The following is a 24951-nucleotide window of genomic DNA, read 5'->3' on the forward strand; positions in this document are numbered from 1 at the left end:
CCTTTAGAGCCCTTTTCAGGTTACTTAGCTCAGGTAGCTCAGAAAGCATTTTTAAAATCTTTCCCATTTCAAGTTTGCACCTAAAATTTTCTGTGACAAATTTATTATTTGGAAAGGCAATCATTTCTGGCAACACGCATACACATTTAGAAAATATACAAGTATTTTCAGCAAACCTGTGGAACTGCAAGTCAAGCCCATCCAGCTTCTGGAACACGCCACTGCACAGATGGTGGGCATGAGCTGGGCCAGCTGGCCTGGGTTGCATAAGGTGCTCAGCCACTTGCTAGCTGTGTGGCTCTGGGCTACTTATTTTACCTCTGTGAGACTCAGTTTCTTCATCTGCAATGTTAAGAGTTATTTTTCAGTTGACACACGTGGGCATCCCCGTAACAACCACTCACTCCGGAATTTAATTCTGCACTGGCCCTGGTCGTGGGCACCCAGAACAGACCTCCAGAAAGTCTGTCTCCCTCGCCGTGTGGCGGTGGGACAGTTTGATTTCCCAGAAAACTGGAGGCGCCTGGGGGCTGGAGAGGGGGGTGGAAATAGGAGCAAGGGGTTCGGGAGACCAGGGGAAGAAGGGGAAGAATGGAGGTGGCGGGAGGGGGAAGAATCGGGCAGGACAGGAGGCAAGAGAGGTGGGACCAGGAGGAGAAAGGGGACTGAGGGGTGGGAGGGAGGGAGGGAAGGCGAGCAGGTGGGGAAGGAAGCAGCCAGTCTCGGGGCGGGGGTGAAGGAGAGAAGGGGCGGTGCTCAGAAGCGGCAGATCCTTCGGCCACAGCGCAGCCCGACTGTCGCCGTTGCCGTCACACCAGGAGAGCCGACCTCGCGCGCCCTTGCCAGGAGCAGCCCCGGGATGCAGCCGCCCGCCCTGCCGGTGCCAGGGCCCCTGGCCCTGCTGGACACGATAGGTGAGGGCGGCCGGAGCATCGTCGCAGGCTCCCCGCGGGCCCCCGCTGGCCCCGGAGCGTGCAGGTCCAGTCCTCCCCACCTTCTTGGAGCTTTTTCTGAGGAACCCTTGCGCCCCTCGAAGGGCACAGGCCCTTCGTTATTCATATTCTCGCTCCCCATTTCTTTCCTCTTGTTTCTGTCTGTCTCTGAGTTTGTGCATCTCTCCCTGTCTCTTGCCCACTACCTTTCATTAGGATTTATATGAATGGGACAACCCAAACTGCCCTGCTTTTCATCTCTACCTTGTTTCAGTCTCTAAATATCCGCCAGAAGTTCTTTCAACAAGCCAGTCAGCTTCTTGCTTGCAAGCGACCAAGGCGCTTACAGCTTGTGTGAGTGTGTGTGTGTGTGTGTGTGTGTGTGTGTTGCTCCTATTCAGCACACCCTTCCACAGACTTCTCCCCCCAAAATTCCCAGAATCTCGAATTCTTTGATTTCCGGAAGCAAGACCAATGCAGCCTGGAAGCCAGGCAACGGGTGGGAAAACAGGAAACCTGTTGCTTGTTCACAGGTTGGGGAGCTGGCCGAGGTTCTCTACCAGGGGGTGGCCAAGAGGGGAATAATGCTGGGTGTGTCTTCTGAAGGGGAAAGGGCAGAGCAGATGTTGAGAAGATAAGAGAAGAGAGGCCCACAGGAAGGGGCTCCCGACAACTGGGGGAGTCCCTTCAGGGGACTCCAGGCATCCAGGGATCTGCCGGGCCTGCCCCTTGCTTCAGAAATGATCCCATTGAAAACTTCCGGTTTTTAAGTCCATAACCCTGTTTGCAGTATCTCTGGAAAGCTTCTTTCTAAAGTCGGGTTAGTAATATTGTTTGATTTTTAAATAATAATCAAGGACTTTGGCTTGTTCCTCGAAGAGATAATTCTATGTCCTTGCAACTCTCTAAAGCAAAATGCTCTGTGGCAAAACTTGTTATTTTTTTCACTGTTCAAAGTTGGCAAAACTTATTTACATGCATTTTCCTCCTTCAGGAAATAAATTGTTCACTAATGTTTAATAATAATAACTTTATGTTATGAATGAGTTGTTACTCTATTATTATCTTAGAATGACTTGATGGTTTAAACATAACATTTGACTTCGTTTTTCTTCTGAGGAGGAATTATACATTTAAAAACACTAAACGTTGGTGTTTTATGTAAAAACACTAAACATTAGTGTAGCTGGGTGGGATTGTGGGTATTTTCTACCTTATCTTTGTGTTCACAACCTTGGGCAGGTTATATTAAAATTCTAAAAAAGGGGGAGAAATTGATGGCTGAGGGGTACATCATTATGCCTTGGTCTACTTTCCTGGGGACTGTCACTTTCCTTGGGTGTCCTTACATGGTTAAAAGAGCTCATTCTTTCTGGGAGGCCCAGGCCCTGCTAGCTGGGAGGCCATGACTTTGAATACCTCCAGTCTTTGTGGGATCCCCTTCCCTTCCTGGCTTTACTAAGTGGAGAAAGCGCTGAGTGACAGAGACAGAATCTGCCGCAACCCCCAACCCCCTGCACTTCTTTCAGACATGCCTAGCTTCTCCTAGAAGCTGTGGTTTGGCAGCTCTGGCCGAGACTGGGAGTCGGGACAGGCAGGGGCAGGAGAATGGAGGGGCTCATGGGGAGTGGCAGGTGATATTCTGAGATATTCTAGATAGAATGCACTGGGGGATAGACTGGAGTTTGGAAAAACAGTGAGCAAGACGGGAGAGATATAGCTGTTGACCCATTGAGCTTCACACATTGGAACTGTTCCCCTCAACTCCCCGTGGGGGAAACACTGGTTAAGAATGGCTGAAATAAAAAAAAAAAAGAATGGCTGCTATACCATGGTAACATTAACACCACCATGATTAATATGCTTATTAATGCCTAAATATATTCACTACATTCATAAAGACGTGTAAAGAACACGGGAAACATGGGTATGTTCTCTCACTGGATCCTTGGAACAGTCTCACGAGGTGGATGAAGCAGGTGGTTATTATTATCTCCACTTCACAGACCAGGAGACTGACATTTATTCGTTCATTCAACACGAGGACATAAGCTGCCGCCCAGTCTGAGCTCGGCCCTGGGATCCAGTGAGGAAGAAGACAGATGTGGCCCCTGGGCTCCCTGAGTTCTCTTTCTGCCGGGCTCAGGGAGGGTGAACAGCTGCCTGGGGTCACACGGTTGGTTGGGGCAGGGGCAGAACAGTGTGGGTGCAGTCCATGCAAGCCGCCAGCACAGATACACGCCTAACAGTAGACATTTTAGTTAACAGGCACCATGTTAAGGGCACTTTAATTGTGACAATGCACATGATGATATTCTTGCTAATGGGATAGGAGAATCTAGGGAAGAATTCAGGTAATTCTAGCTGTCTTCCTCTAAGTCAAAATCCTCTTTTTCTCTAACCTGATCTAAAAATGTACATCTTATGGTAATTATAAAGATATCTTACCCATTCTCATCTTTTTAAGTTAATTTCTTTTTTTTGTGATATCCTATATTTGTGAAGAATAAGGTCAGGATTTTCTTTTTATTATCTCTGTTTTTTCTGGAGTCTAAATATGACAATGCGTGTCATTAGAATTGAGATTGCTCGGGACCATTCCTTCCCAGAGCCCTGTGTGAATTATGCTGGCTGTCTTTCCTAACCTTCTAATAACGTTGGAGCCATTGCCAGAAATACTGATGACAGGGGGTAGCTTATACCTTCTGCTTTGTATCATGCAGTTTCAGGGGGAAAAATCAGACTTGGGAAAAAGTGGTGACATGGTAAAGTTGTATTGAAAATGGTTCATACAAAGATTTTCATGAGGTCTTCAAATTTTTACTGAGTGGTTAGCATGTCAGAATGTCACCGACAAATCTGACAAGGGCTGCCCAGTTGCTGCTGGCTTAGTGGGTCTGGTCAGGTCAAGATTCACAAGCTTGAGGAACTAGGATATAGTAGCAGGATACGTCTTCTGCAGACAGATCCCAAAGGGATTGAGAGATGAGGCCCATGGAAGGTTATAACTGTGTCTGGGAGCAGATGCTGAGGCATCTAGTTCCTTATTTGGGGCATAATAAACCTGCAGTGCAGTTAATTAAGGCAGATAGCAAAGCAAAATCCCTTGAGGAGGAGGGCATTTGTCTGACAATTTTGTCAAGTACTTAGCCCCATAAACTCTAGTTTAGGAGTCCTATGGCTCTTAAATCACCTGTCAACAATCAAAACATTAAAATGGGAAACTAAGGGGGAAATAGTCGAGGAGGAATAGCTGACGAGGAAACTGCACTAATTGAAAGCAGTTGGCATTTGGCTGGATTTGCAGATATTTGGAGGCTGGGAAGGGGAATAGAGAAGATGGGAGAGATTAATCCTAACCCGATCAAATGAGACAGAGTCAGGCTGCTTGGAGAAAAGCTGATGTTGCTGCCCAGTTACTAGCAACTAGCATTGTTATCATCGATATGATTATGCTAAGAACCTCCCCTAGAACAGTCACATTAACTTCCGACATGTAGAAGATACGTTTTTACCGTTTGTGTCTTTTTTTTCACTCCACCTACCTTCCTAAAATTAATTAACCAGAGCAGAATTTCACCTGTGGGGAGGCTTCTTTCTTTTGTTTTTCTCTGTCTCATTCACCTGTTCTCAGAGGGGCAGGTGAAATTGCCACTCAGTCTTCTGTTTCCCCACAGACACCCCCCCACCCAGTCCGCTGCCGTCATTCCCGGAACTGCCGATCAGTACCTGACTCCTGGGCACACTGTCTTGAACATAGACTCTTGGCTTCAGGCTTTGAACAAATGCAAGGCAAAAGCCCTTGCTGTCTGCATGCATGCGTGTTTGCGAGTAAGACGCTGTAAATATGAAACGAGGGAGAAGCCCACTATCGGGAACTCCCAGAGCGTGTGCCGATGCTGTGTCCCGAAGAGTGAGTGTACGGAGTCTGCCTGCACTGAGGGCTGTGTTCTCCTGTAAAACGTGCTTACGGACGCCTCTCCCTCAGCAACTCTCCTATGTTGGTAGTAACAAGGACTAGGAAACAACAATGGAAAGAGCAATTTAACACAGTCAGATAAAGCTCTCTTCACTTCTCTTGCTCGTAGATGAAGAATCCTGGGGAGCTTCGGAGAACTCTTTCCCAAGCTTGCGCAAGGACTATAGGCTGATCTTCTGTTTTGTAAATCTGAACTTTACTTCAAAACTTTAAATTTTTTCTTAAAAATGTTTTGATTTCTTTTCCTGAAACTTCCCTTGTAGAAGTTTATCCTAAAAAAAGTGACGAGAAGTGATAGAAAGATTTATGTACAAGTATGTTTATCATGTTGTGTTTTTTAAAAAAGATTCCTTTTTGGGGAAGTTTTAGGTTCACAGCAAAGTTGAGGGAAAGATACACAGAATTCCCACACATACCTCTGCCCCCCATGTGCACGGCCTCCCGCCCACCAGGATCCCCGCGAGCGTTGGGTGTGAGTCACAGACAGTGAACCCACCGACACACCCTTGTCCCCGGAGTCCATAGTGTGCATTGGGGGCCACTCCAGGCGTCGCACATTCTCTGGGTTGGGACAAATGTATGGCGACATGTGTCTGCCATTACTGATCTCAAAATGTCCCGTGCTCCACCCACCCACCTCTCACACTGGGTTTTAATTTAAAAAGTGTACAAACAACTCAAATAGGTTCACGGACACTTCCATTTTGTGGAATGCACATTTATAAATAAGAATGACCTTTGGACAAGTATTTCAAAAGTCGGACAAATTCTTACAGTTGATTGTGGAAAAAAGCAGATTTCTAAAACACGTTAGTCCTATTTTAAGAAAGACCAAAGCCTGCCCACTCTCCAATTCTGGGTGAGAGGTTGCTGTGAATTTTATTTTCTCTTTTGTATTTTCCTGTGCTCTATAACTGTTCTACAATACATATTGCTTTTATGAGCAGAATAAAAGCCATACATTTTTAATAGAAAACTGACAGTCTTTCTTTTCCTTGTGAAAAGGTCACTATCACCTCAGTTATGTTTCCCAGCACTGGTGAGGCTTGGTTTTTAGTTCACAGATAGAATGAGAGGTATGGGGAAGAGAAATTCCTGAGGTCACTGAAAAAGTCAGATGTGAGAAAGAGGAAAGGAGAAGTGTAACTGAGAAAAGACAGGTGTTGAGAAAACTCCGAGATTGCTGGAGCTGAAGGGGCAGTGGGATTGCCTCTTCAGGGTTGGCCTGCATGCTGCTGCTCTTCCTCCCATACTCAGGGCAGGCATAATTAATCAATCTAAGCACCTCTGATACCCATCTATAAAACCGCAGCAGGTACAGGAAGTGACTTGCTTCTGCTCACGTGGCAAGCAGGGCCTGTCCTCTTGATAAGAGTGAAACCGTGGCCTGGGCCTCAGGCCACCATGGGTTAGCATTTGGCCAGTGCTCTCAGGGCTGAGCACCTGGGGAGGGTTGGGGGGCATGGGAATGGTGAGTGTGACTAGACAAAAGGTTCGGAATGTCATTCTAGAATACATGCTGAGTTCAGACGCACTGGGAGATGCTGCAGAACCTGTGTCTGAGCAATGGGGCTGGGGGCGTGGTCATGGGCAGTCTGCATTGTCTCCGAGCTCCTGTGCTGTCTGCTCACGTGTCCACTCATGGGGCCACTCGTACACCCACTCTGGCGTTCACTCTGGGTCCATGCATTCCAATCCCTTTGAGCTCACTCAGCAAGAACTCTGCAGAAGCTGCTGTGTCGGTCCTGGGAGCGCATGGCAAGGGGACGTCTGAGGTTTAAAGGAGAGATGTGACCTGTGGCTGGCCCCTGGGGACTACAATCATGGCAACTTTGTTGTTGCGGTGTGGTAGCCTTTTGAAGTGAGGGCTGTGATAGGGCCTAGAAGACTTGCTGTACCCTGTATTCTCATTGAGGGGTACACAGCACCAATGTCAGGAGCTCCCTCAGGGAAGGCTCTACCCTTTATGGTGTGGCTGGGCTGCCTGGCTGGTGCATCCTCACATGCATGAGCCTCCACAGAAGGTTTTACACAGTCCCTCCTTGTTCCTCGGCAGTTTACTCTCCACACAACAACCATAGTGCTGCAGGAACCAGAAAAAAAAAAAAAGAAACCAGAGTACCTCCCTCCTTCCTCTGCTCAGATCTCTGCAACAGCCTGGCTCTCTCAGAGGGTAGCCAGAGGCAGATACAAGAGTCCGTCCCTGTGGACGCAGGAGATAAACTTGCATTTTTAGGGAGCCAGAGAGAAGAGTGAATAACAGAAGGAACTCTGGAGCCGGTGGCTGGGATTTAAATGCCAATATCCACGTCTGAGTCCGGAGAGGCTGGGCCAGGGCTTGCAGAGCACAGCCTTGCGGGTGGTACTAGGGCAGGGCCACCAGTGCAGAGGCACCCCTCCTGCCTTCACCCTGCCGTGCCAAGGTCCAGGGAGCTGCAGGCAGCACCTGGGCCCAGAACTTCAGCCGATGGGAAGCTGGTGGCTTATTATCTCAGTGAATGAAGTGATCTTGTTCCCTTCAGGGTGAAGGTAATAGGTGCTTTGGGATAAGAGTCTTGGGAGAAGCACCTTCCCAAGGAGCTGGAGAGAGGGTGCTGTGCTGAGGGCTGTGTTTAGTCCAAGAGAGGCGCTGCTGAGGGAGTGTGCGTCTCACATGGGGCTCCCGTCAGCCCCCAGAACGAAGAGTCCTTCCTGAAGCATGCACCCTTGCTAGGTCAGCGTGCTCAGTCGAGCCAAGTTTTTCTACGTTTGCACATCGATTTATAGTTTCATGCAATTCATTTCTGAGTATGTAACCATCCTGTCCTTAGGTGTTGCGACCTTGACCTTGACCTGTCTATAAGCTTTGCTGATAGACTGCAGAAGTGTACATCTTCAGAGGCAAATCTTCTGGAGTGTAAAAAGTCTGCACACCTGCAATGCACGTGCTCACCTGAGCCAGCGGTTGCTATCAGATACGAAGCTGTTTCCCCCATTGAGCACCATGTGCGTGCACACACGCACGGGCTGTGTAGACAACTTTGGCACCAAAGGAAGATCATGTTTTTCCTTCCTCCCCTATTTTGTTTTGGAGTCATGGGGACCAAGATGGCTAAGCTTCGCCCTCTGAGGTGGGCACTGACGGGGAAGAGAGCAGCAGGTGTGTGTCCTGGCTCTGGAACAGACAGGCCTTCCAGAGCCTGCTGGGCGCAGAGAGAAGAACCACACAGACAGCGAGTGCACTCATGTTTGCTAGGACCTCCCTCTGAGCCCTGCCCCCTACTAACAGCTTCCTCGTTTATCCTCCTCCCAGAAGGGTTTACGAGAAGAAAGAAGATCTCCCTTTGGTTTGTGGGGTCTCTGCTGGTGGTGTCCATCTTCATCCTGACCATCGGCCTCGCTGCCACCACCAGGACGGAGAACGTGACCGTGGGGGGCTACTACCCAGGGATCATTGTGAGTGATGGGGTCCTGGGGTTGGAGTGGGGTGCACGGGGGACCACAGATTTCTGCGTGGTGGTGACACACTTCGTTCCAGCTGCGTGGAGTTCAAGGGTTAGGGCATGGGGACTTGTTTTGGTGCTTGTGGTTGGCAGAGTCATGAGCCCAAAGGCGTCTGTGTCCTACTCCCTGGGATCTGTGAGTCTGGGCGGCCGCACAGCACTGGGGGGTCCAGGGTGTGGACACTGACCCTGCATCACCCTAGGGGCCCAGTCTCGGCCCTTCTAGTGGAGGAGCAGGCAGGAGAGCCCCGAGTGGTGTGGCGGGAGAAGATGTTGATGATGGACGAAGGGCCGCCAGCCGAGGAGCGCATCAGCTCCAGACATGGGGAAGACCTGGCCCCGCGTCTCCCCAGAGCCTCTAAAGGGAACCAGCCGGTGCGCCCAAGATGACCAAACCAGTCCTCAGACAAACGTAGCTTTAAAATACACCTACCAAGGAGCCTTGAGTGACGACCACATTGGCGGTGTAATCGCATGGGAACAGCAGGGAAGTGACCGGTACTCAGATCTGGCACGAAGCAGTCACCGAAATCCAGAGTTATCGGGGAGATTTTCTGACTGAATTCACATCCATGGTTACCGGCGATATTTTTTTATCGGCAATAACATTTGCCCCGAGTGTCTGAATTGTGCACAGAAAGAGTCTGTGAAATTGCCTTTCATCAGCTATGACGTCCTTAAAATGCTCCAGAACCTGGAGGTGCTGTGTATGATAAAGTGCTAAACCAAGGTATTTTTTTACGAAGTAAGCTCATTAAATACATTATTCTCACTAAAGGTATTATCAAGATTAGTAATAATATTGATAAAATTTTGGGCACTCTTAATATTTAAAAATTTTCATCAGTGCCATTTATATCATCTTTATATTATCATTTATTTTTATTTTCATGTATGCTTTATAAATTGGCATTACCTGTATATAAGTTATGCGTAAACCCGTCTAAACAGCGTCTGCGCAGAAAGAGCTTTATCTCATGAAGTGAGACAAAGTGAAATCTGAAGCCAATTCAGGTGGGAGACCCTGCTTTTCTGCCACGTGTCCTGGATGAGAAGGGAGCCAGAAATTCGGGGGGGGGGGTGGGGGCTGATGGCTGTGACGATACATCCTTTCAAATTACTTGCAAAGTTTCAAGATCAGTTTCGAGTAGTAGAGGGTTGTTTGTTTGCTTGTTAAGCTTCTCTTAGGCAGGATTTCCCACCTCTAAGAGCAGCCTGGGTGTTATCAGAGCTTGATCTGTGAAGGACCGAACCCCTGGGCGTGTCCAGAATGAAGCTGGCTTCAGCCTGGACAGTTCTGAACACACACTCATGGAGATGACAGATGAAACTCACCAGAGGAAAATGTGGATAAAAGTCGGCTCCGTGGGTGCCCTCGGTCAACGCAGACCCTTAGAGTGGAGTGGGTCTCAGCAAGAACTGGGACTGGATGGGGGAAACACCTCAACATTTTGGAAAGGGGATTTTTTAAAATAAAAAAAAATGGAACTTAGTGAAACTCAGTAGATATATTTTAAATAGATTTATGTTGGAATGGAATTTTGATATTTTGAACTGTGCGTGGAGTTAGATGGTGATATTTTGAAGGCCCGTGTGAAGAAAACATTCCCCTCTCCTTACACCTTGAGAATTCTCAAATTATTGGTAAAAATGGCATCTGCTCGCGCATGTCCATCTCCAGAGACATCATTACAGATAAAGCTATCTGTAGGCATGAATAGGTCCAGTTTTTAGTGCATTAAATTTGACAGCGAGTCCTTAGACTCCACGCCGGTGCTGGTCCGCGGGGTTGGCTGTCCCCAACCTGACCCCAAAGGTCACTAGGAAGTCTGATGTGCAGGGCTCACCCACTGCGTTCACGTGGCTCTAATGAAGGGTCCCAGGGCAGCACCCCCAAGTTGTTTGCAACAGGCTTGTCACCAGCTGCCCTGAGCAGTGTCCTCTGTGGGCACTGCTGAAACTCCAAGTTTTTTAAGCTGAGAGGAAATTAAGAAATCCTTTCGTCAGGTGGGCATGGAGGATGAGGCACACCTTTGTCTCTTGGACACTCTCAGGTGGAGGGATCTTGGTCCCCAGCCCTTGGATCCTTCATTGTGAGATGAGAGTAGCCATGTGTGTGTCTCTCCAACATCCCAACACCCCTTCCTCCCAGAAGCCCAAGAGCTCAGGCTTTCTCGAGGAACAAGAGGACTGATTCTTAGGAGCCCCTAGGCACTCTACCTTGTCCCTCTCCTCTTGTTCCCGAAGTTTACTTGTGTGTCCGCTCCCCTGAGTCAAAAACTCATCTCCCAGTGCTCTCAGCGTGTCCATGGAGCCTGGTAACACTTCTCCTGAAATACCATGGCTCTAGCTTCCTAGTATCTTACCCAAGGAGTCCTTTCAGACTGCGGCACTTGAGACAGGCCCAGGAGAAACATCAGGTGGGCCTCTCACCTGGCGACCAGATGCAGAGATGAGCCGTGAGTGGTCTGGGCCACGATGAAGGGGCTGTCCTCTATAAGGGCAAAGGGGCCACCGATGCTCTCTTTCCCTGAAATTGAGAGATAAACTGACCCAAGACTTAAAATGCTGGAACACAGAAGATAAGATGGATTCATGTCTTAGCTCTTTCTGTTCCAATCACCTGCTTCCACTGAACCTGAGAAGCCCACCCGAAGGTGCATGGACCAGTCTGCCCCTTAGTGGCGGGAACTTTGAGAGGTGGGAGTGGCTGGCCTTGGCCCTTTGATAAAAAGTTTTAAGGGCAGCAGCAATTTCCTTTAACACTGTTTACTGTTGAAAGTCAGCATCACGCCACCAGGCATGCTAACCAGGTGCTTTCTCCTTGTTTTTCCTTTGCTCTCAGCTGGGCTTCGGATCTTTCTTAGGAATTGTTGGCATCAACCTAGTGGAGAATCGGAGGCAAATGGTAAGAAAGTACATTGTTACTTTCAAATGGCAGAAGCTCATCTTTTATTTTATGTGGCTGGGTAATACAGAACTGTTTTCATAAATTCTTGTTTCGGGCTGTTTAATGCAAGTGTATAAAAATACAATTGGTTTTTCTATTTAGTCTTGTATCTTGCAACCTTGTTGAATTCATTTATTAGGTCTCTCTGTCTCTGTCTCTGTCTCTTTATGGATTCCTTAGGATTTTGCATCTATAAGATTAGGTCACCTGCAACCAGAGATAGTTTTGCTTCTTGCTTCTTTTTTCCAACCTGGATGCTGGAAGTCCATTTCTATGGCTTTAGTAAAAGAAATGTAGGCCTTAGAATGGAGGGATGAAAATACAGAGTTGGCAGCAGCTGCCAAAGCAGTGCGGGGCCCAGGTCCCATTTAGCCTCTCCAAACACAGGGCGGGCTGGGGCCACCCACGTTCCTCGGCGCTGAGGCCTCTGACCGGCATTGTTGGCAATGCCTACACAATCTCATTTCTGCCTTCCCAGGGAGAGCATTCTTCCCAGGCTACCTTTGTGTGGTAAACATATATTTCACTCTCTAACGTTTAATGTAATGCTTATGAAGACCGAAACCTGTGCCCATCACTCATAGTGATGTGATCCTGGGAAATTCGCTTGACAGATTTGAATTTCGGTTTCTTCATTTTCAGGGCTGCTGGGAGCATGTGAGTTAATGCATCTGAAGATGTCTAGCACACGGTGGCCCAAACCGGTGTTCAGAGAGTAGTAGCCCCATTGAATACTGTATCTAGGCACCTAGGTTAGTCAGAACATTGAAGTTGTTTCAAAAGAAGACAGTAGCAGGCTGAGAAAATGTCAGCTGAAGAGAAGATGCTTGTACATGTGTTTTAAATGCTTCTAAATATGAAGAATGCTTTCTTTTTTCTTGATTTCTTTTTATTTTAATTATTTACTGAAGAAAAATTTAATCGTATTGCAGAGCAGACAGACTAGTATAACGAACCCCCCCTGTACCCATCACCCACCTCCCTCAACTACTGACCTGAGGTCAGTCTCGTTGCATCTCCCACCCGTCTCTTTCCTTCTCATATTATTTTGAAACTAATTCCAGACAGGGTATCATTGCATCTGTAATGATGTCATTACCTGGTACCGTTTCACTCTGTTCAATCTAATCATTAGAAGTGGCCTCACCATTATCCCTGCCCAGTATTACGTCAGTCTCCAGTGATATCTAAAGAATGCTCCGAATCGAGTCAGCTTTTGAAGTTTTTCCATTGATAAATAAGATTACTTTGTAGTTACTGAAACAAACCTATGAATCATTGATTCCATAATAGCTCTATCATGGTCCCAAAGGCCAGAGATGGAGACGTTAAAGGCCTAAAAACTTTGTTAGCTGCCAATTTCCCCCCATTATATGTGTGCTTGTACACACACACAGAAGAATCTCCCCCAAATATACTTTAAATGCCGCTGATATAGAATAACCAATAAGGACTAATAAGTGGCTTATAGATTAAAAACATTTCCTGCAAAGGGTTAGGGCCTCAGTCTTTGTCTAGTCTAGAGATACATTTTTTTTCTATTCCTTTGAGTGTTTTTGTTTTTTCTTCAGCTATTTAGGGTGTTTTGCAGTTCTATGTGAATTTTCCTTTTTTCCTATTTCCGTAAAAAATGCCATGACTGTATTTACAGCGATTGTATTGTCCTTTGAGTATTGTCCTTTGATTGTATTGTTGAGAACAGTCTCCTGCTTGTCTTCCTTGCCACTCCTCTGCCCAGTGTCGCCAGCTTTTGATCTGTAGGGGACAGGCTGAAAGCAAGGGGTCCCAAGGGACACCGTCCCCTGAAGATGCTGCCACCTACACCTTCCAGAAGTTTGGTTCACTTTGGGAGAAGGGTGGGAATTGGGGTAAGGGGGTGACTGGAGAAGCCACTGGAATTGCCCACTGTCCCTGCCATCTGACCAGCTGGGGTATGTGACAGACACTAGGTCTGGTTAGAAGATAACAGGTCAAGGAAGCTCCAGTAGGTAAGCATCTGCGTGTTGAGGCTTCAAGAGTGTGTACCTGCTACTTAGGAGGCTGACTCATGACTCCGATTACATATGGACTCTACCTTTGGGTGGCCCCTGCTTCTTGTAGCCCCACCAGGGACCACCAGGAGAGGCACAGGTGGGCCTCTGCCTTGCCACTTGCTGGTGTGTGAGTTCAATGGGCTCTGTGACCTCTGAGGACTGGCCTCCATTCCACCCACATGGCCTTGGCATCTGGACCCTGGTCCTTCTGTTCCTTCCTGTTAGAAGCAACCGACCACAGGGGCTGTGGGCCAGTCTTTCCAAGCGTGCAGGGCCGGCTGTGCAACTCAGAACGCGTTTTGCTGCACTAACCTGGAATTTCCCACACGGCGGGCTGCAAGTGTGTGCCAGGATGTGGCTCTCTGGCCAACTGCTAGTTAGAAGCCCGTGCTTTCATGGTTTCCCCTTTACCCGCCAGCCCCTCTGAAGAGATGTTGCCCTGCAGTCCAACCCAAAGGCTGCATGGGGGGGCAGGTGTGAGACTCTGTGCTCCCCAAGTCCCGGGAGCAAGCATCTCATGACCCACTGGCTCAGTTTGTTGCACACACATGGGGCAAACTGATGTAGGGCCAGGGGCTCTGGGTGTCCGCTATTGCAGTCATGTGCTCACAGACCTGCTTCGTCTAAAACAAACCCCGGAACTTTTATTTTCACTGCTGTGCAAGCCATGTCCATGGGAGGCCTGTTTGGAAAAATAATCAATTCTCTGGATGGATCCAAACATCTGCCTGTTTAGAAAGGGCCCTGGGAACCTCCCGAAGAAGAGCCGCAACTGGGTCTGTTATTGCTGCCGCTCCACCCAGAATAACTTGCAACTAGAGCCTCGTGTGTGTGTTAGAAGATGCAGGTGTGCGCATGAGCATTTGTTGAGGGAAAATGACATTATTAATTCCACCCCTATTTTAACCAGCCCCCACCCCAAATAATAATCAATAACTATTGATAACCACTAAAGAAGGCAGCTCTATCAACATGGCGGGGACTCTGACCCCCTCGCTTGGCGGGCATGTCCCTGCTTCCCATAGCTTGCTGAGGAGGGACGGTGGGCCCGGGCTCTATCAGCTGGCAACGGAAGGAGTGGGAGCTGCAGGAGGTGGAGAGGCTCTGGCTCCCTCTGGGGCCCTCAGCCTGAAGCAGGGCCTCCTGCCCCTGCGGTCAAGGCCACGCCCCTTTGGCACTGGGCGTCCAGCCCCGAATTCACGGTGGCCTTTGTCCTTACCCTTATCAGAGCCGCAGGGGCAGTTGTTCAGCTCCTTTGGGACCACGGGCCCCTTCACCAGCGACGTACTTCATCGCCCGTTTGGAGAACTCGGCTCGCTCCAGGACTGTTGTTCTGGATGTCAGAGTTCTGGGGCGGTGAACACAGAGAAGAGGCCTGGGCACGCTCTGTGATATAGCCCGACACTCTTCAACCACCCACCCTGCTTCCAGGCCTGGCTTCTGCCGTGGCTCTCTTCTCCAGCATCTAGACACAACAGATAAAAGCCATCCAGTTCCAGAAAATTTGGAGGCACGTAGGGATGCCAGCTGCCCCACCCAGGACTCCGAGGAGGGAAGCCATATGCAGATCCAGTATTTACATATGAAAATTGCGGAGTCCTGGTCAGTTCCCAGATTGGCTGAAGGCTTTGATGTTAGCACAATGTGAGAGAAGGGTTTTAAAAAGCAAGTTTGTTCCCACATTGGAGCAAACAGTGGAGCAGGGTCAAAAAGTCCTTGAGAAAGCTGGGCTTGGCCACTCACTCCACCAGCTTCCAGGCCCTGGGGATACCTGGAAGCTGCTTTCTGCAGGCCACTCTGTGTCAGGAGGAGAAGCCTCATCCCAAGGCCAGGGTCACAGCCAGCTTTGGAGGTGATAGAACAGGACACTCCCAGTACAAACCCACCGAGGAGCCAGAGGGAGGGAATACAGGAATCCAGAGCCTGGAGAGGAGAGCCTGGGGCCTGTGGCTGCAGCCCATGGTCATTCGGAGACAGCTGCAGAAGTATCCCACCACCAACTGCCCAGGCACCAGAGGAACTGGGAGTGATGGATCGCCAGGTGTGAACAAGCTGGAGGAGTTGAAGGCAGCAGAACGGGTGACCAGAACTTCAGCAGCAAAGTAGTGCAGCAGGGGCGAGAGTTCTTCAACGACAATGAGAACTTCCTGTACAGGATTCCAGCTGGAGCCTGACTTGCGGAGATGCTGTGTGAAACACAGCTGGGCTAGTGTGTTTGAGCCGTCTGGATTTCTGCATATGGATTACCCACCTCGGAATAAGAGGACGCAATGAGCCTAGAAATAGAGAAAAGAACTGCTTGGATTTCAGTCTGACAAGGGACAGTGAACTTCACAGGGCAGATGTACGTGGGGGCAGCGTGAATGACTGGCTGGGTACGGTCCAGCTTCCTGGAGCGTGGCTCTGGGTCTGACCCATGTGGATATTCTGTACTTACCCTTCTTGCTTAGGTTTCCCCTCTGTGTCAAAACCAGCCTGTGTTAGGAGTTTCTGTTGTACTTGTGAAATATTTGGGAAAAATGGAAAAGTTTGCCTTCTGACTTTGTTTACTTCTTGATTAATGAACACTAACAGTTCCGGAACTATTTAGTCAATTGGCTGTTTTCATTATATGCAAAATAAAGTGAAATATAGCATTAAAAATAGCCCTCTATTGCTGAATCACACTTGTCACCTCTCAAGCATTTCTCGTGCACTGATTGTTGTCGTCCATCCATTTCTCTCTTCAACCAACATCTCCCAAGCACACTCCACGTGCAAGGTGTCATGTTGGGCACTGGTGGGGAGGTTCCGACCTCACGGAGCTCAGACTTGTGCACAGAGCACCAGAGGGTACCAGGGAAGCTGGGTGAGGGAGGGCAGAGAAGAGGCAGGTGAGGCTGAAAAGGGCCAAGAAGGATCCAGTTCAAGGCTGGGAGAAGGTGGAGCTCCTGGTGGATAAAGCCTGAAATAGACCAGGAGAACCAATGGCACCGCCGCCCTTTCAGAAGGTCAATGTGAAGTTAACTCTGTGTCTGAATGCCTCTCTCAAGCCCTTTCACTGGGTGGGTGATGTACCATGAGTGCCCTTCCCCCAAATGGTGGAGGGGGTCCCTCCCCAACCCCATGAGGGTTTCACTGGATAACCAATGACCCTGCTGGGGTCTTTCCCTACATATCATCTCCTCCTCTTTGACCTTGTCTCTCATTATTACTTTAAATATCAACTGAAATCCTTCTTGGCTCCGTTTCCTGTCTCCCTTCACCTGTTTCTCTCTGTGATGATAAGCGAGGTCCTGCGGCAGGCCACTGATCATCACAGGGATGTCATTTCTGTGTCCTATAAGAATACTTGGTAGATTTGATAAGAGCAAATTCTCATAACAAATTATCCTCAGGAACACATAGAAGTGTTTGGTCTTTTCTTGAATAATGAAAATTCTCTATCTGAATAAAACAAGGCAGGTTCTATTTCTGACAGAGGACAGGGAGGGTCGGGGAGACAAGAAAAGAGCCACTTTCAGCTCCCTCCCACCTTAAGTAGGACAGAGCCTTTGCTTTATTCCTATCAAGATTTCCACCTAGAGGTTCAGGCCATCATCGCCCCCTACTGGGAGGGCCTGGAGAGGTCAGGGTGCATTGCAGACTGTCCTCTTCTCTGGGTGCTGAGGTAGGGAAAAAACACTAAGTGTGTGCTACTCCTCACCGAGTTCCTGCCAGCTGACCTCTCTCCCTCTCTGTCTCTGTGCCTTTCTGGTCTCTATCTATCTCGGCCTTTCTGGAATGCTCTGTCTCCCGCCCCCCTTCTTCTGTTTTCGTGAACTCCAGTTCCTCCTTCAGATCTCAGCAAAACGTCAAGCCCTCAGGAAAGCTCCCCTAACCTCCTAGATTCCTACTTTTAGAACAAGTAGCCTTCCTAGCACTCACCTGTTTATAGAGACATGTTCCCTGGGGTGTCAATCCAGTTTTCTCACCACCCAATGGGAACCCACATGCGTTTGTTTAATGAATGAGTAAATCTTTGGAAGACGAGAAATTTAGGTGGAAGTTGTTGCCGTGCTTTGGGCTGCAAAAAACACCTGCCTTGACTGGCAGAGACTGTGAGGGTTTGTATCTCTTCAAGACGTCCAGAGCGGGTGATTTCACGGTCGGCTGCCTCAGTGGCTCAATGTGTCCTAAGGCCCCGCTTCCTCTCTTTCTGTTCTGTCCTCCTTTGGGTTGTCACCCTCCAGAGGTAGCAGCATCGAGATAAGGAAGCAGATGGTGCCTTCCTTTGATTCTTCCTTAGGAAGGAGACAAGCTTCCCAGAGTCCATAACAGACTTTCCCTCTCATCTCATTGGCCGGGTCCATGCTCGTTTCAAAACCCACCTGGGTCATGGGATTATCTAACCAATAATAGGCTCACGTAGGAGCCGGGTGGGGCCATCTCCACAGAGGGATAGGATAATGTGGAGGTGAGGGACCCAAACAAAATCAACCATAGTTAGCAGGAAAGAAAGGAGGGGTGGGTGCCGGATGGAGAGCCAGCACGATTTCCTACAGAGATCTCTCTTCTTTGAATTGGACAGTCCAATTTCAGGCAATGGATTCTATCACCCATGTATCTGAAAAGACGCATCTCATTTCAACAATAGTTATCAAGAGCTTACAGGGTACCACAAGGGAAACAGTCTCTGCCCTACAGTTTTAAATTTTGGTGCAGTCCATTTTGTCTATTTTCCTTTTATTACTCATGCTTTTGTTGTGAAATCTAAGGATTCATCGCTAAACTGAGGTCATGAAGATTTACCCTTGTTTTCCTTGCATCGTTTTAGCTCATTGATCAGTTTTTTACTTAATTTTTGTATGTGGTATAAGGTAAGGGTTCAGCTTCATTCTTTTGCATGTGGGTATCCAGTTGTTTCAGTACCATTTGCTCGGGAAACTCTTCTTTCACGCCATTCAGTGGTCTTGGCTCTCATTGAAAACTGATTGGACATATACGTTTGGGTTTATTTCTGGACTCTCAGTCCCAATGACCAGTAGACATTGATCTAAATGTCTAGCCTTCTGCCAACACCACACTGTTGTGATTGTTGTAGATTTCTAGTACTTTTTGTAATCAGAAAGCGTGAATCCTCTGACGCTGTTTTTCTTTTCAAGGATTGCTCCGTCTGTTCAGGGCCCCTCGCCCTCCGTATGGCTTTTCCATTTTTACAGAGAGGCCACCGACGTCCTGCTAGGGGTGCGCTGGACCTCTAGATCGCCTGGGGAGTGTTTCCATCATAACAGCGTTAAGTCACCCAATCATGAAGATGGGAGTTTTCTGTTTAATTAGGTCTTTTAAAATTTCTCTCGGCAATGCTTTGTAGCTTTCAGTACAAGTCTTTCGTCTCTTCAGTTAAATTTGTATCTAAGTATTTGAGATTTTTAGATGTTATAAATGGAATTCTTTCCTTAATTTTTTTCAAGATGTCCATTGATGGTGTATAGAAAAACCACTCATTTTTGTGTATTGATGTTGTGCCTTGCAGCTTTGCTGAATTCATTTATTATCTGTAGTAGTTTTTGTGGATTATTTGTTATTTTGGTGTTTTGTATATACGAAGTCATGTAAGTAGAGATAGCTTTACTTCTTCCTTTCCAATGTGAGTGCCTATTTCCCCCCACCTAACTGCTCTGGCAAGGACTTCTAGGACAATGCTGAAGAGCGGACATCCTTGTCCTTGCCCGGTATCAGGGGGGGAGCGTACAGTCTTCTACCATCGGGTAGGATGGTAGGTTAAGGGACATTTAAAAAGAGCTTGAGAGGAATAAAAATAAAAACAAAAACAGCCAAACTCATGGGATATGGCAAACATACTGCTCATTTAAAAAGACCCTCAAATTAACCTAATACTTTATGAACTAAACAAATAACAGCAAACTAAACCCAAAGCCAGCAAGAGAAAGGAAATAATAAAGGTTAAAGCAGATTTAAAAGAAATAGTGAACAGAAAAACAACAAAGGGAATCAGTGCAACTGAAAGTTGGTTAAGCTGGAGGGTTAAGTCGGGTAAGCTGGAGGTTTTGATAAATACCCTTTATCATGTTGAAGAAATTCTCTTCTATTTCTAGTTTGCTGAGTGTTTATATCCGAGAGGATTTGGATTTTGTTAAACACTTTTTCTTCACTAATTAAGATGACAGTGGAGGTTGTTTCTTCTTCATTCTAGCAATGTAGCATATGACATTAATCGAGTTTCTTGTGTTGAACCACTCTCGCAGTCCTGGACGTGGGGTATGATCCTTCTAACGTGGGATGGGATTTGGTTTGCTAGTATTTGATTGAGGATTTTCACTCTCATATTCAGAAGGATCTGGTCTGCTGTCGGCCTTTTCTTTCTGTAGCTTTGTCTGACTGAGGTGTCAGGAAGTGTCCCCTCCTCTTTATTCTCTGGAAGAGTTGGAGTAGGATTGATGTAATTCTTTAAATGTTTGGCAGAGTTTACCAGCGAAGCCATCTGGTCCTGGGCTTTTCTTTTCTTTGGTGGGAAGTCTTTGGTTATTGACTCAATCCCTTTACTTAGAGGTTTGTTGAAATTTTCTATCATTTCCAAAGTGAATTTTGGCCATTTGTGTGCTTTCCAGTAATTTGTCCATCTCACATAGATCCTCGAATTTGTTGGTGTGTAACAATTCACAGTATTTTCTTATAATCCTTTTCATTTCTGTAAAGTTGGTAGTAACATTCCACTTTCATTTCTGATTTCAGTCACTTGCCTTTTCTCTCATTTTCTTAGTCACTCTAGCCAAAGACTTGTCACTATTGTGGATCTCAAAGAACCAACTTTCAGTTGCACTGATTCCCTTTGTTGTTTTTCTGTTCACTATTTCTTTTAAATCTGCTTTAACCTTTATTATTTCCTTTCTCTTGCTGGCTTTGGGTTTAGTTTGCTGTTATTTGTTTAGTTCATAAAGTATTAGGTTAATTTGAGGGTCTTTTTAAATGAGCAGTATGTTTGCCATATCCCATGAGTTTGGCTGTTTTTGTTTTTATTTTTATTCCTCTCAAGCTCTTTTTAAATGTCCCTTGTGACTTCTTCTTTGACACATTGGGATGTGTTTAATTTTCACATATTTGTGGATTCCCCATTTTTCCATCTGTTATTGATTTCTAGCTTTGTCCATGGTGGCTGAGAGGAGGAAAGGAAGCAACAAAGATGAAGATACAAAGGGTAGGGGTGTGGATGGAGGAGACAGAGTGTAGGGGTGAGGATGGTGTGACCTGAGCTCTGAGACACTTCTGAGTTCCTTAGTTGGGGGAGCGCCACATCAGATGGAATAAACAGAGGAAGGAGGAAAGCAGGAGAGAGAAATCGTAATGAGCTAATATTTGTAAAGTTGTAGAACAGTAGCCACATACCGTTTGCTGAATAAATACAGTTCTTATCCTGGAAACTGTGAAGAAAGTGTTTCCAGAGGAGCCTGATCAGCCCTGTGAATGCTGCTGACAGATTAAGTCAGGTGAGGCCCGAGGCTGGACCGCAGATTTACACGGTGCAGGCAATTGCTAACCTTGACAAGGTAGCGACTGAAGGCGAGTGTGCAGACAGCGGTATCAACAACCCTCTGGAGGAGTTTAATGGGAGAAGAAGGGTGGAGGAGGAGGAAGGGAAGGGAGGAGGTCCAAGGGAAGTGGACATCGAGAAAATGGTTTTGTCGTTTAAGAAAGGAAGGGTTCTGGCACGTCTGTGGGGAAGGAAAGTCTAGCAGAGGGTGAAGGCTGTGGGGGGGCAGCACGGGGGTGCAGTGCTTGTCAGGGGTAAGAGGTGTGGAGTTGCCCGTCTGGGCAGGTGTGCAGCCCTTTGTCCCTGCTACGGGGCACAGAGTGTGGGGGCTCGCACAGGGCTGGGCGGTGCGATCACATCTTGTACAAACTCTCTTCTGATGGCCTTTGCCCTCCCAGGGAGTTGAGCATGTAGAGTCACCTGCTGTTGGGAGGAAGGGTGTGAGGGGCTGGTGGGAGGAGCAGGTAGGGGTGGGCGTGGTCCTTAATTGAGGGAGGACAGGTTTCCATGCTCACCTGTTCAGATTTCAAGAAGTTGGAGAGCTGTGTTTAACTCAGTTTGGGTTTTGGCAGGTGAATGTAAGAACTTAAGAGAAGAGCAAAGGGTTGTGGGTATTCACAGGGATAATGACTGACCAGGGTCTGTAGGCTGGGACTGCACACACAGCTGAAATACGGTAACCAGGTGGCTGGACCGGGGCGAAGGGCCAGAGCAGGAGGAGGGTCAGTGCCTGCGTGGCGTTGCTGAGTGGGTGGTAACACGATGCAGGCCGTGTGGCCAGCATTGAGGGGCTGCATGCTAAGGAAGATGGTGATGCGGGCTGGGGACTGAGAGCCAGGGCAGTGGAAAGGTCGTTCTGGACCTCAGAGTCACCAAGAATCATGGCTACAGTCACACAGGTGAGGGCAACCATGAGCCAGGAAAGAGGAAATGATCTGGAGGTTGGTGAATGACTCAGCCTCCAGGAGACTGAGTCAGGGACATGGACTGAAAAGTCTGGGGTGTGGGGGAAGAAGAAAGAAGGGTCTGGGTGGTGATACCCACCCAGGCAGAGCCAGGCCTGTCCCCTGCCCCGGGGACCCATAGTGGAGCCAAAGGGCCCCAGTCACAGCCAGGGGAGATGTTACAGAGGGGCTGAGGGTTTATGGGGTTTTACCCGTGACCACACCGGAGGACACAGCAGAAGGTTTCGGGAGGCTGGTTCAGAAAAGAGAAGAAGGGGATCATGGGAATGAGGACACACAGAGTCCTGACCACCCCAAGCGACAACCTTCCCAGCCACAGGCTCTCTTCTTACCCTGTTTTCTTTCCATCTTCTCTTATCACCACAGCCTTATCTGCCTATTTGGTGTTTGTTTTTTAATCTACCTTCCCTGTTGAAATGCAAATCTATGAGCCAGCAGAGATTTGAAGGTGACCTCCTACTGAATAACCTGGTTGCCCTTCTCCCAAGAGAGGAGACCTCCACATAGTACAATAAAATATATTTTCAACCTCAATAGAGAGCCTCTTGGAGCGGCTAGAGTAATAGACAGCTTCTGTTTGCAAAAGCTACAGGTTCTGGCAGTCCTCACATCCTATGGAAAGTGATTTGGTTTGCATCTTTGGAGAACCTATCGGGTTTCTGCTGTGTGCCCTCTTCTGGCTTGGTGTTGTCAAGCTCACCCTTAGCTTGAAGGAGAGTTGGTAACACCCGGGAAGGGGAGGGGGGGCCATGGCAGGAAACCCAGCTCGGGTCCTTCCTAAGGGGCAGCCCTCCTGTCGCCGATTCTGGCAAGTTTTCACTTCCAGCCCAAGAGCTGGAGGAGAGGATTTCCAATCTGGTTCCCAGCACTATCGCCTGGACCCTGGGGCTTACGCAGCCAAGAAGTTCTTGGGCAATATCACGCGTGGTATCATGCCAGCACTGAATTTATTGTGCGTGCGATCTTGTTAGCACTGAATTCATCACAAGTATATTCAGGAATTCACCCTGCGAGTGGCCTTGCTCACGTGAAATTTCACCTTTGCAGGGGTAATAGGAGGGAGGGCAACGGGGCAGAACCAGCTGCAAGTCCATGGGGACATTGAAATGGTGGGGACAGTTTGTGCAAGACCAGATCAGACATGTTGGAGGGAAGTCCTGCAATGTTAAAGGACACTTCGGAGATTTTGTGTTTTCTATGAAACTCTGGATGAAATTGGGTGTAGGCATAATGTGAGGGTCTCTTGGCTGTGCTGGCTCTGCCCAGGCAGGGCTGGGCCAGGGCTGGCTGCCTGGGCAGGATGTGGAGTGTGGCGTTCTCCGAGGGTCGTCGAGTTGGTCCATCGTGACATAAACTCACTGGGCAGCGGCTTCCGGCACGGCTCTGGTGGTCCACTTGTGCGGGAGAACTAACTGGGTGTCCGTGGGTCCGTGTAGTGCCACTTCTGAAGTTTGGCAGGTGCACCCTATGCTAAAGGAACTGGGAAACTCCAGAGTGATTTTGTTCATCTTTGAGTCTCTCCTCATTTGCCCTCTGGCTGCTAATTCTGTCCAACAAGAATCGAGGGTGCCCTTGTGGAACAGAGGGCCGTGTCCCTCCTATGTGGCTATGTTGGGTTGAGGGGCCTTACAATTAATCACAGAAACATCCTTGGGAGGAACAATGGGGAAATAACACCCTTCTCTCTGAGCCAATGCTAAAATGAGCTGGCATGGCCTTGGGATTCAAGGTCAGTAGGAAAGAAAAGCATGAACCATGGGGTTTAGTATTTCATCTTTGACAGGTGTGTGCCAAATGAGGACAAAGGACATCCACCTGGGAATGGCGGGAAGGTCAAAGAGGAGGCTGGGAGGACACAGCGGCCACATTAGATACAGGCTCTCCCCCACCCCCTGCTTCTGAATCTTTTTTATATGTATTTTTTTATAATAGCAATACAAAAAATGTAGGAAAGTACGGGTAGGTGTGATTCCTCAAGTGATTTTTACAAAACTCTTTACATCTTAATCATTTTATTTATATGCAATAATTTTATAGGGGAAAAAGCCATATGGCTCTTCCTTTCCTCACTGAGGTAAAGGAAGCATTTTTGCCTTTGGCTGTATTTCCCCAGCATGGCTGAACTTCAAATGTTCCTACCAGTTGTGCTTCCGACCGGTTCCTTAATGGTAGGAAGCACAGCTCCTGGCTGGCGCAGCTTCTGGAGGAAATTCGGCTTATTTCTCCAGGGATAGCTCCAGGCCTTGCCTCATCCTCAGGGTATAGTGGGTCCTCCCTCTTCACGCACATCAGAAGCTCTTGGTTTACACCTTTTTCAGTGGTTGTCATCCTGGGGTGCCAGTTCTTCATGGTGGGGTTCTCCACTCTGTTTCTCTCCAACATCCAGAACAGCTACCGAATCCTTACAGAGTCGATTGACCCAGGGCAGTGGTGCAGGATCGCTGGTGCTAACAGGGCCACCACACTGTAGAACACCCAATAGGAAATCCTTTTTCATTGTACAGACCAATGCTTATACAGGCACAGATCCCCTCAGGGAGTCCCCAAGTTCTCTCTTAGTGAATTCGTCATAAAATGTCATCTTCTGTGAGGAAAGGCCAAGGACATCTGTCAGTTTTGTCACCTCTGCACCCAGAGCACCTAGACTGGCTCAGGTATCCAGAGGTGTTTATTCAATTCCTTGATAAGTCATAACCAGCACCTTTTTTCCAGGTGCAGAAACAGGGTCAAAAAGGCGACCAGCCAGAGATTCTCCCCTGAAGGACTCAGGCAACAGCTCTGATTTGCAATGCAGGGCAGCGGTTTGCATTCAAAGCCACACGTGGGGGCTGGAGTGGGGGTGCAAGGGGCGGGGCTGCCTCCACGGTAAGCCTGAGAGCCATCCCCCTGCATCTGACCTTGGAACAGCAGCATGGACGGGGCCTCGAGGCTCTTCATCTGCCCCTGGAACAGCCCCAGCCAGTTTCACACCAGGACCAAACTCAGAGTTCTGGGGCGTCTAACTAGGCAACGTTTCTTACCTGCTCCCTAAGTTTTGTTGAACAAGTAAATAATGAATATTAACAAGGATGGAGAGGGAGAGGGCTATATGGAGTACAGT

General features: G+C 48.1%; 1 protein-coding gene and 1 pseudogene across 2 annotated transcripts in view; both read left to right on the plus strand.

The window, feature by feature from the left end:
- Positions 1-760: 760 nt before the first annotated feature.
- TMEM255B (transmembrane protein 255B) overlaps positions 761-24951 on the plus strand; it is a 44093-nt gene continuing 19902 nt past the window's right edge. The window contains exons 1-3 of one of the 2 annotated variants that reach the window (XM_037042093.1): positions 761-914; positions 8204-8346; positions 11239-11301. In XM_037042093.1, the coding sequence (XP_036897988.1) occupies positions 860-914; positions 8204-8346; positions 11239-11301 (261 nt within the window). In that variant the 5' untranslated portion in view covers positions 761-859. The remainder of the gene's footprint in view (positions 915-8203; positions 8347-11238; positions 11302-24951) is intronic. The other variant, XM_037042094.1, reaches the window with a different exon arrangement.
- LOC118984265 (neugrin-like) lies at positions 13062-15714 on the plus strand (annotated as a pseudogene).

The sequence above is a fragment of the Sturnira hondurensis genome, unplaced genomic scaffold (genome assembly GCF_014824575.4).
Source record: "Sturnira hondurensis isolate 20B ecotype Veracruz unplaced genomic scaffold, ASM1482457v3 Scaffold0003681, whole genome shotgun sequence".
Classification (NCBI taxonomy): Eukaryota; Metazoa; Chordata; class Mammalia; order Chiroptera; family Phyllostomidae; genus Sturnira; species Sturnira hondurensis.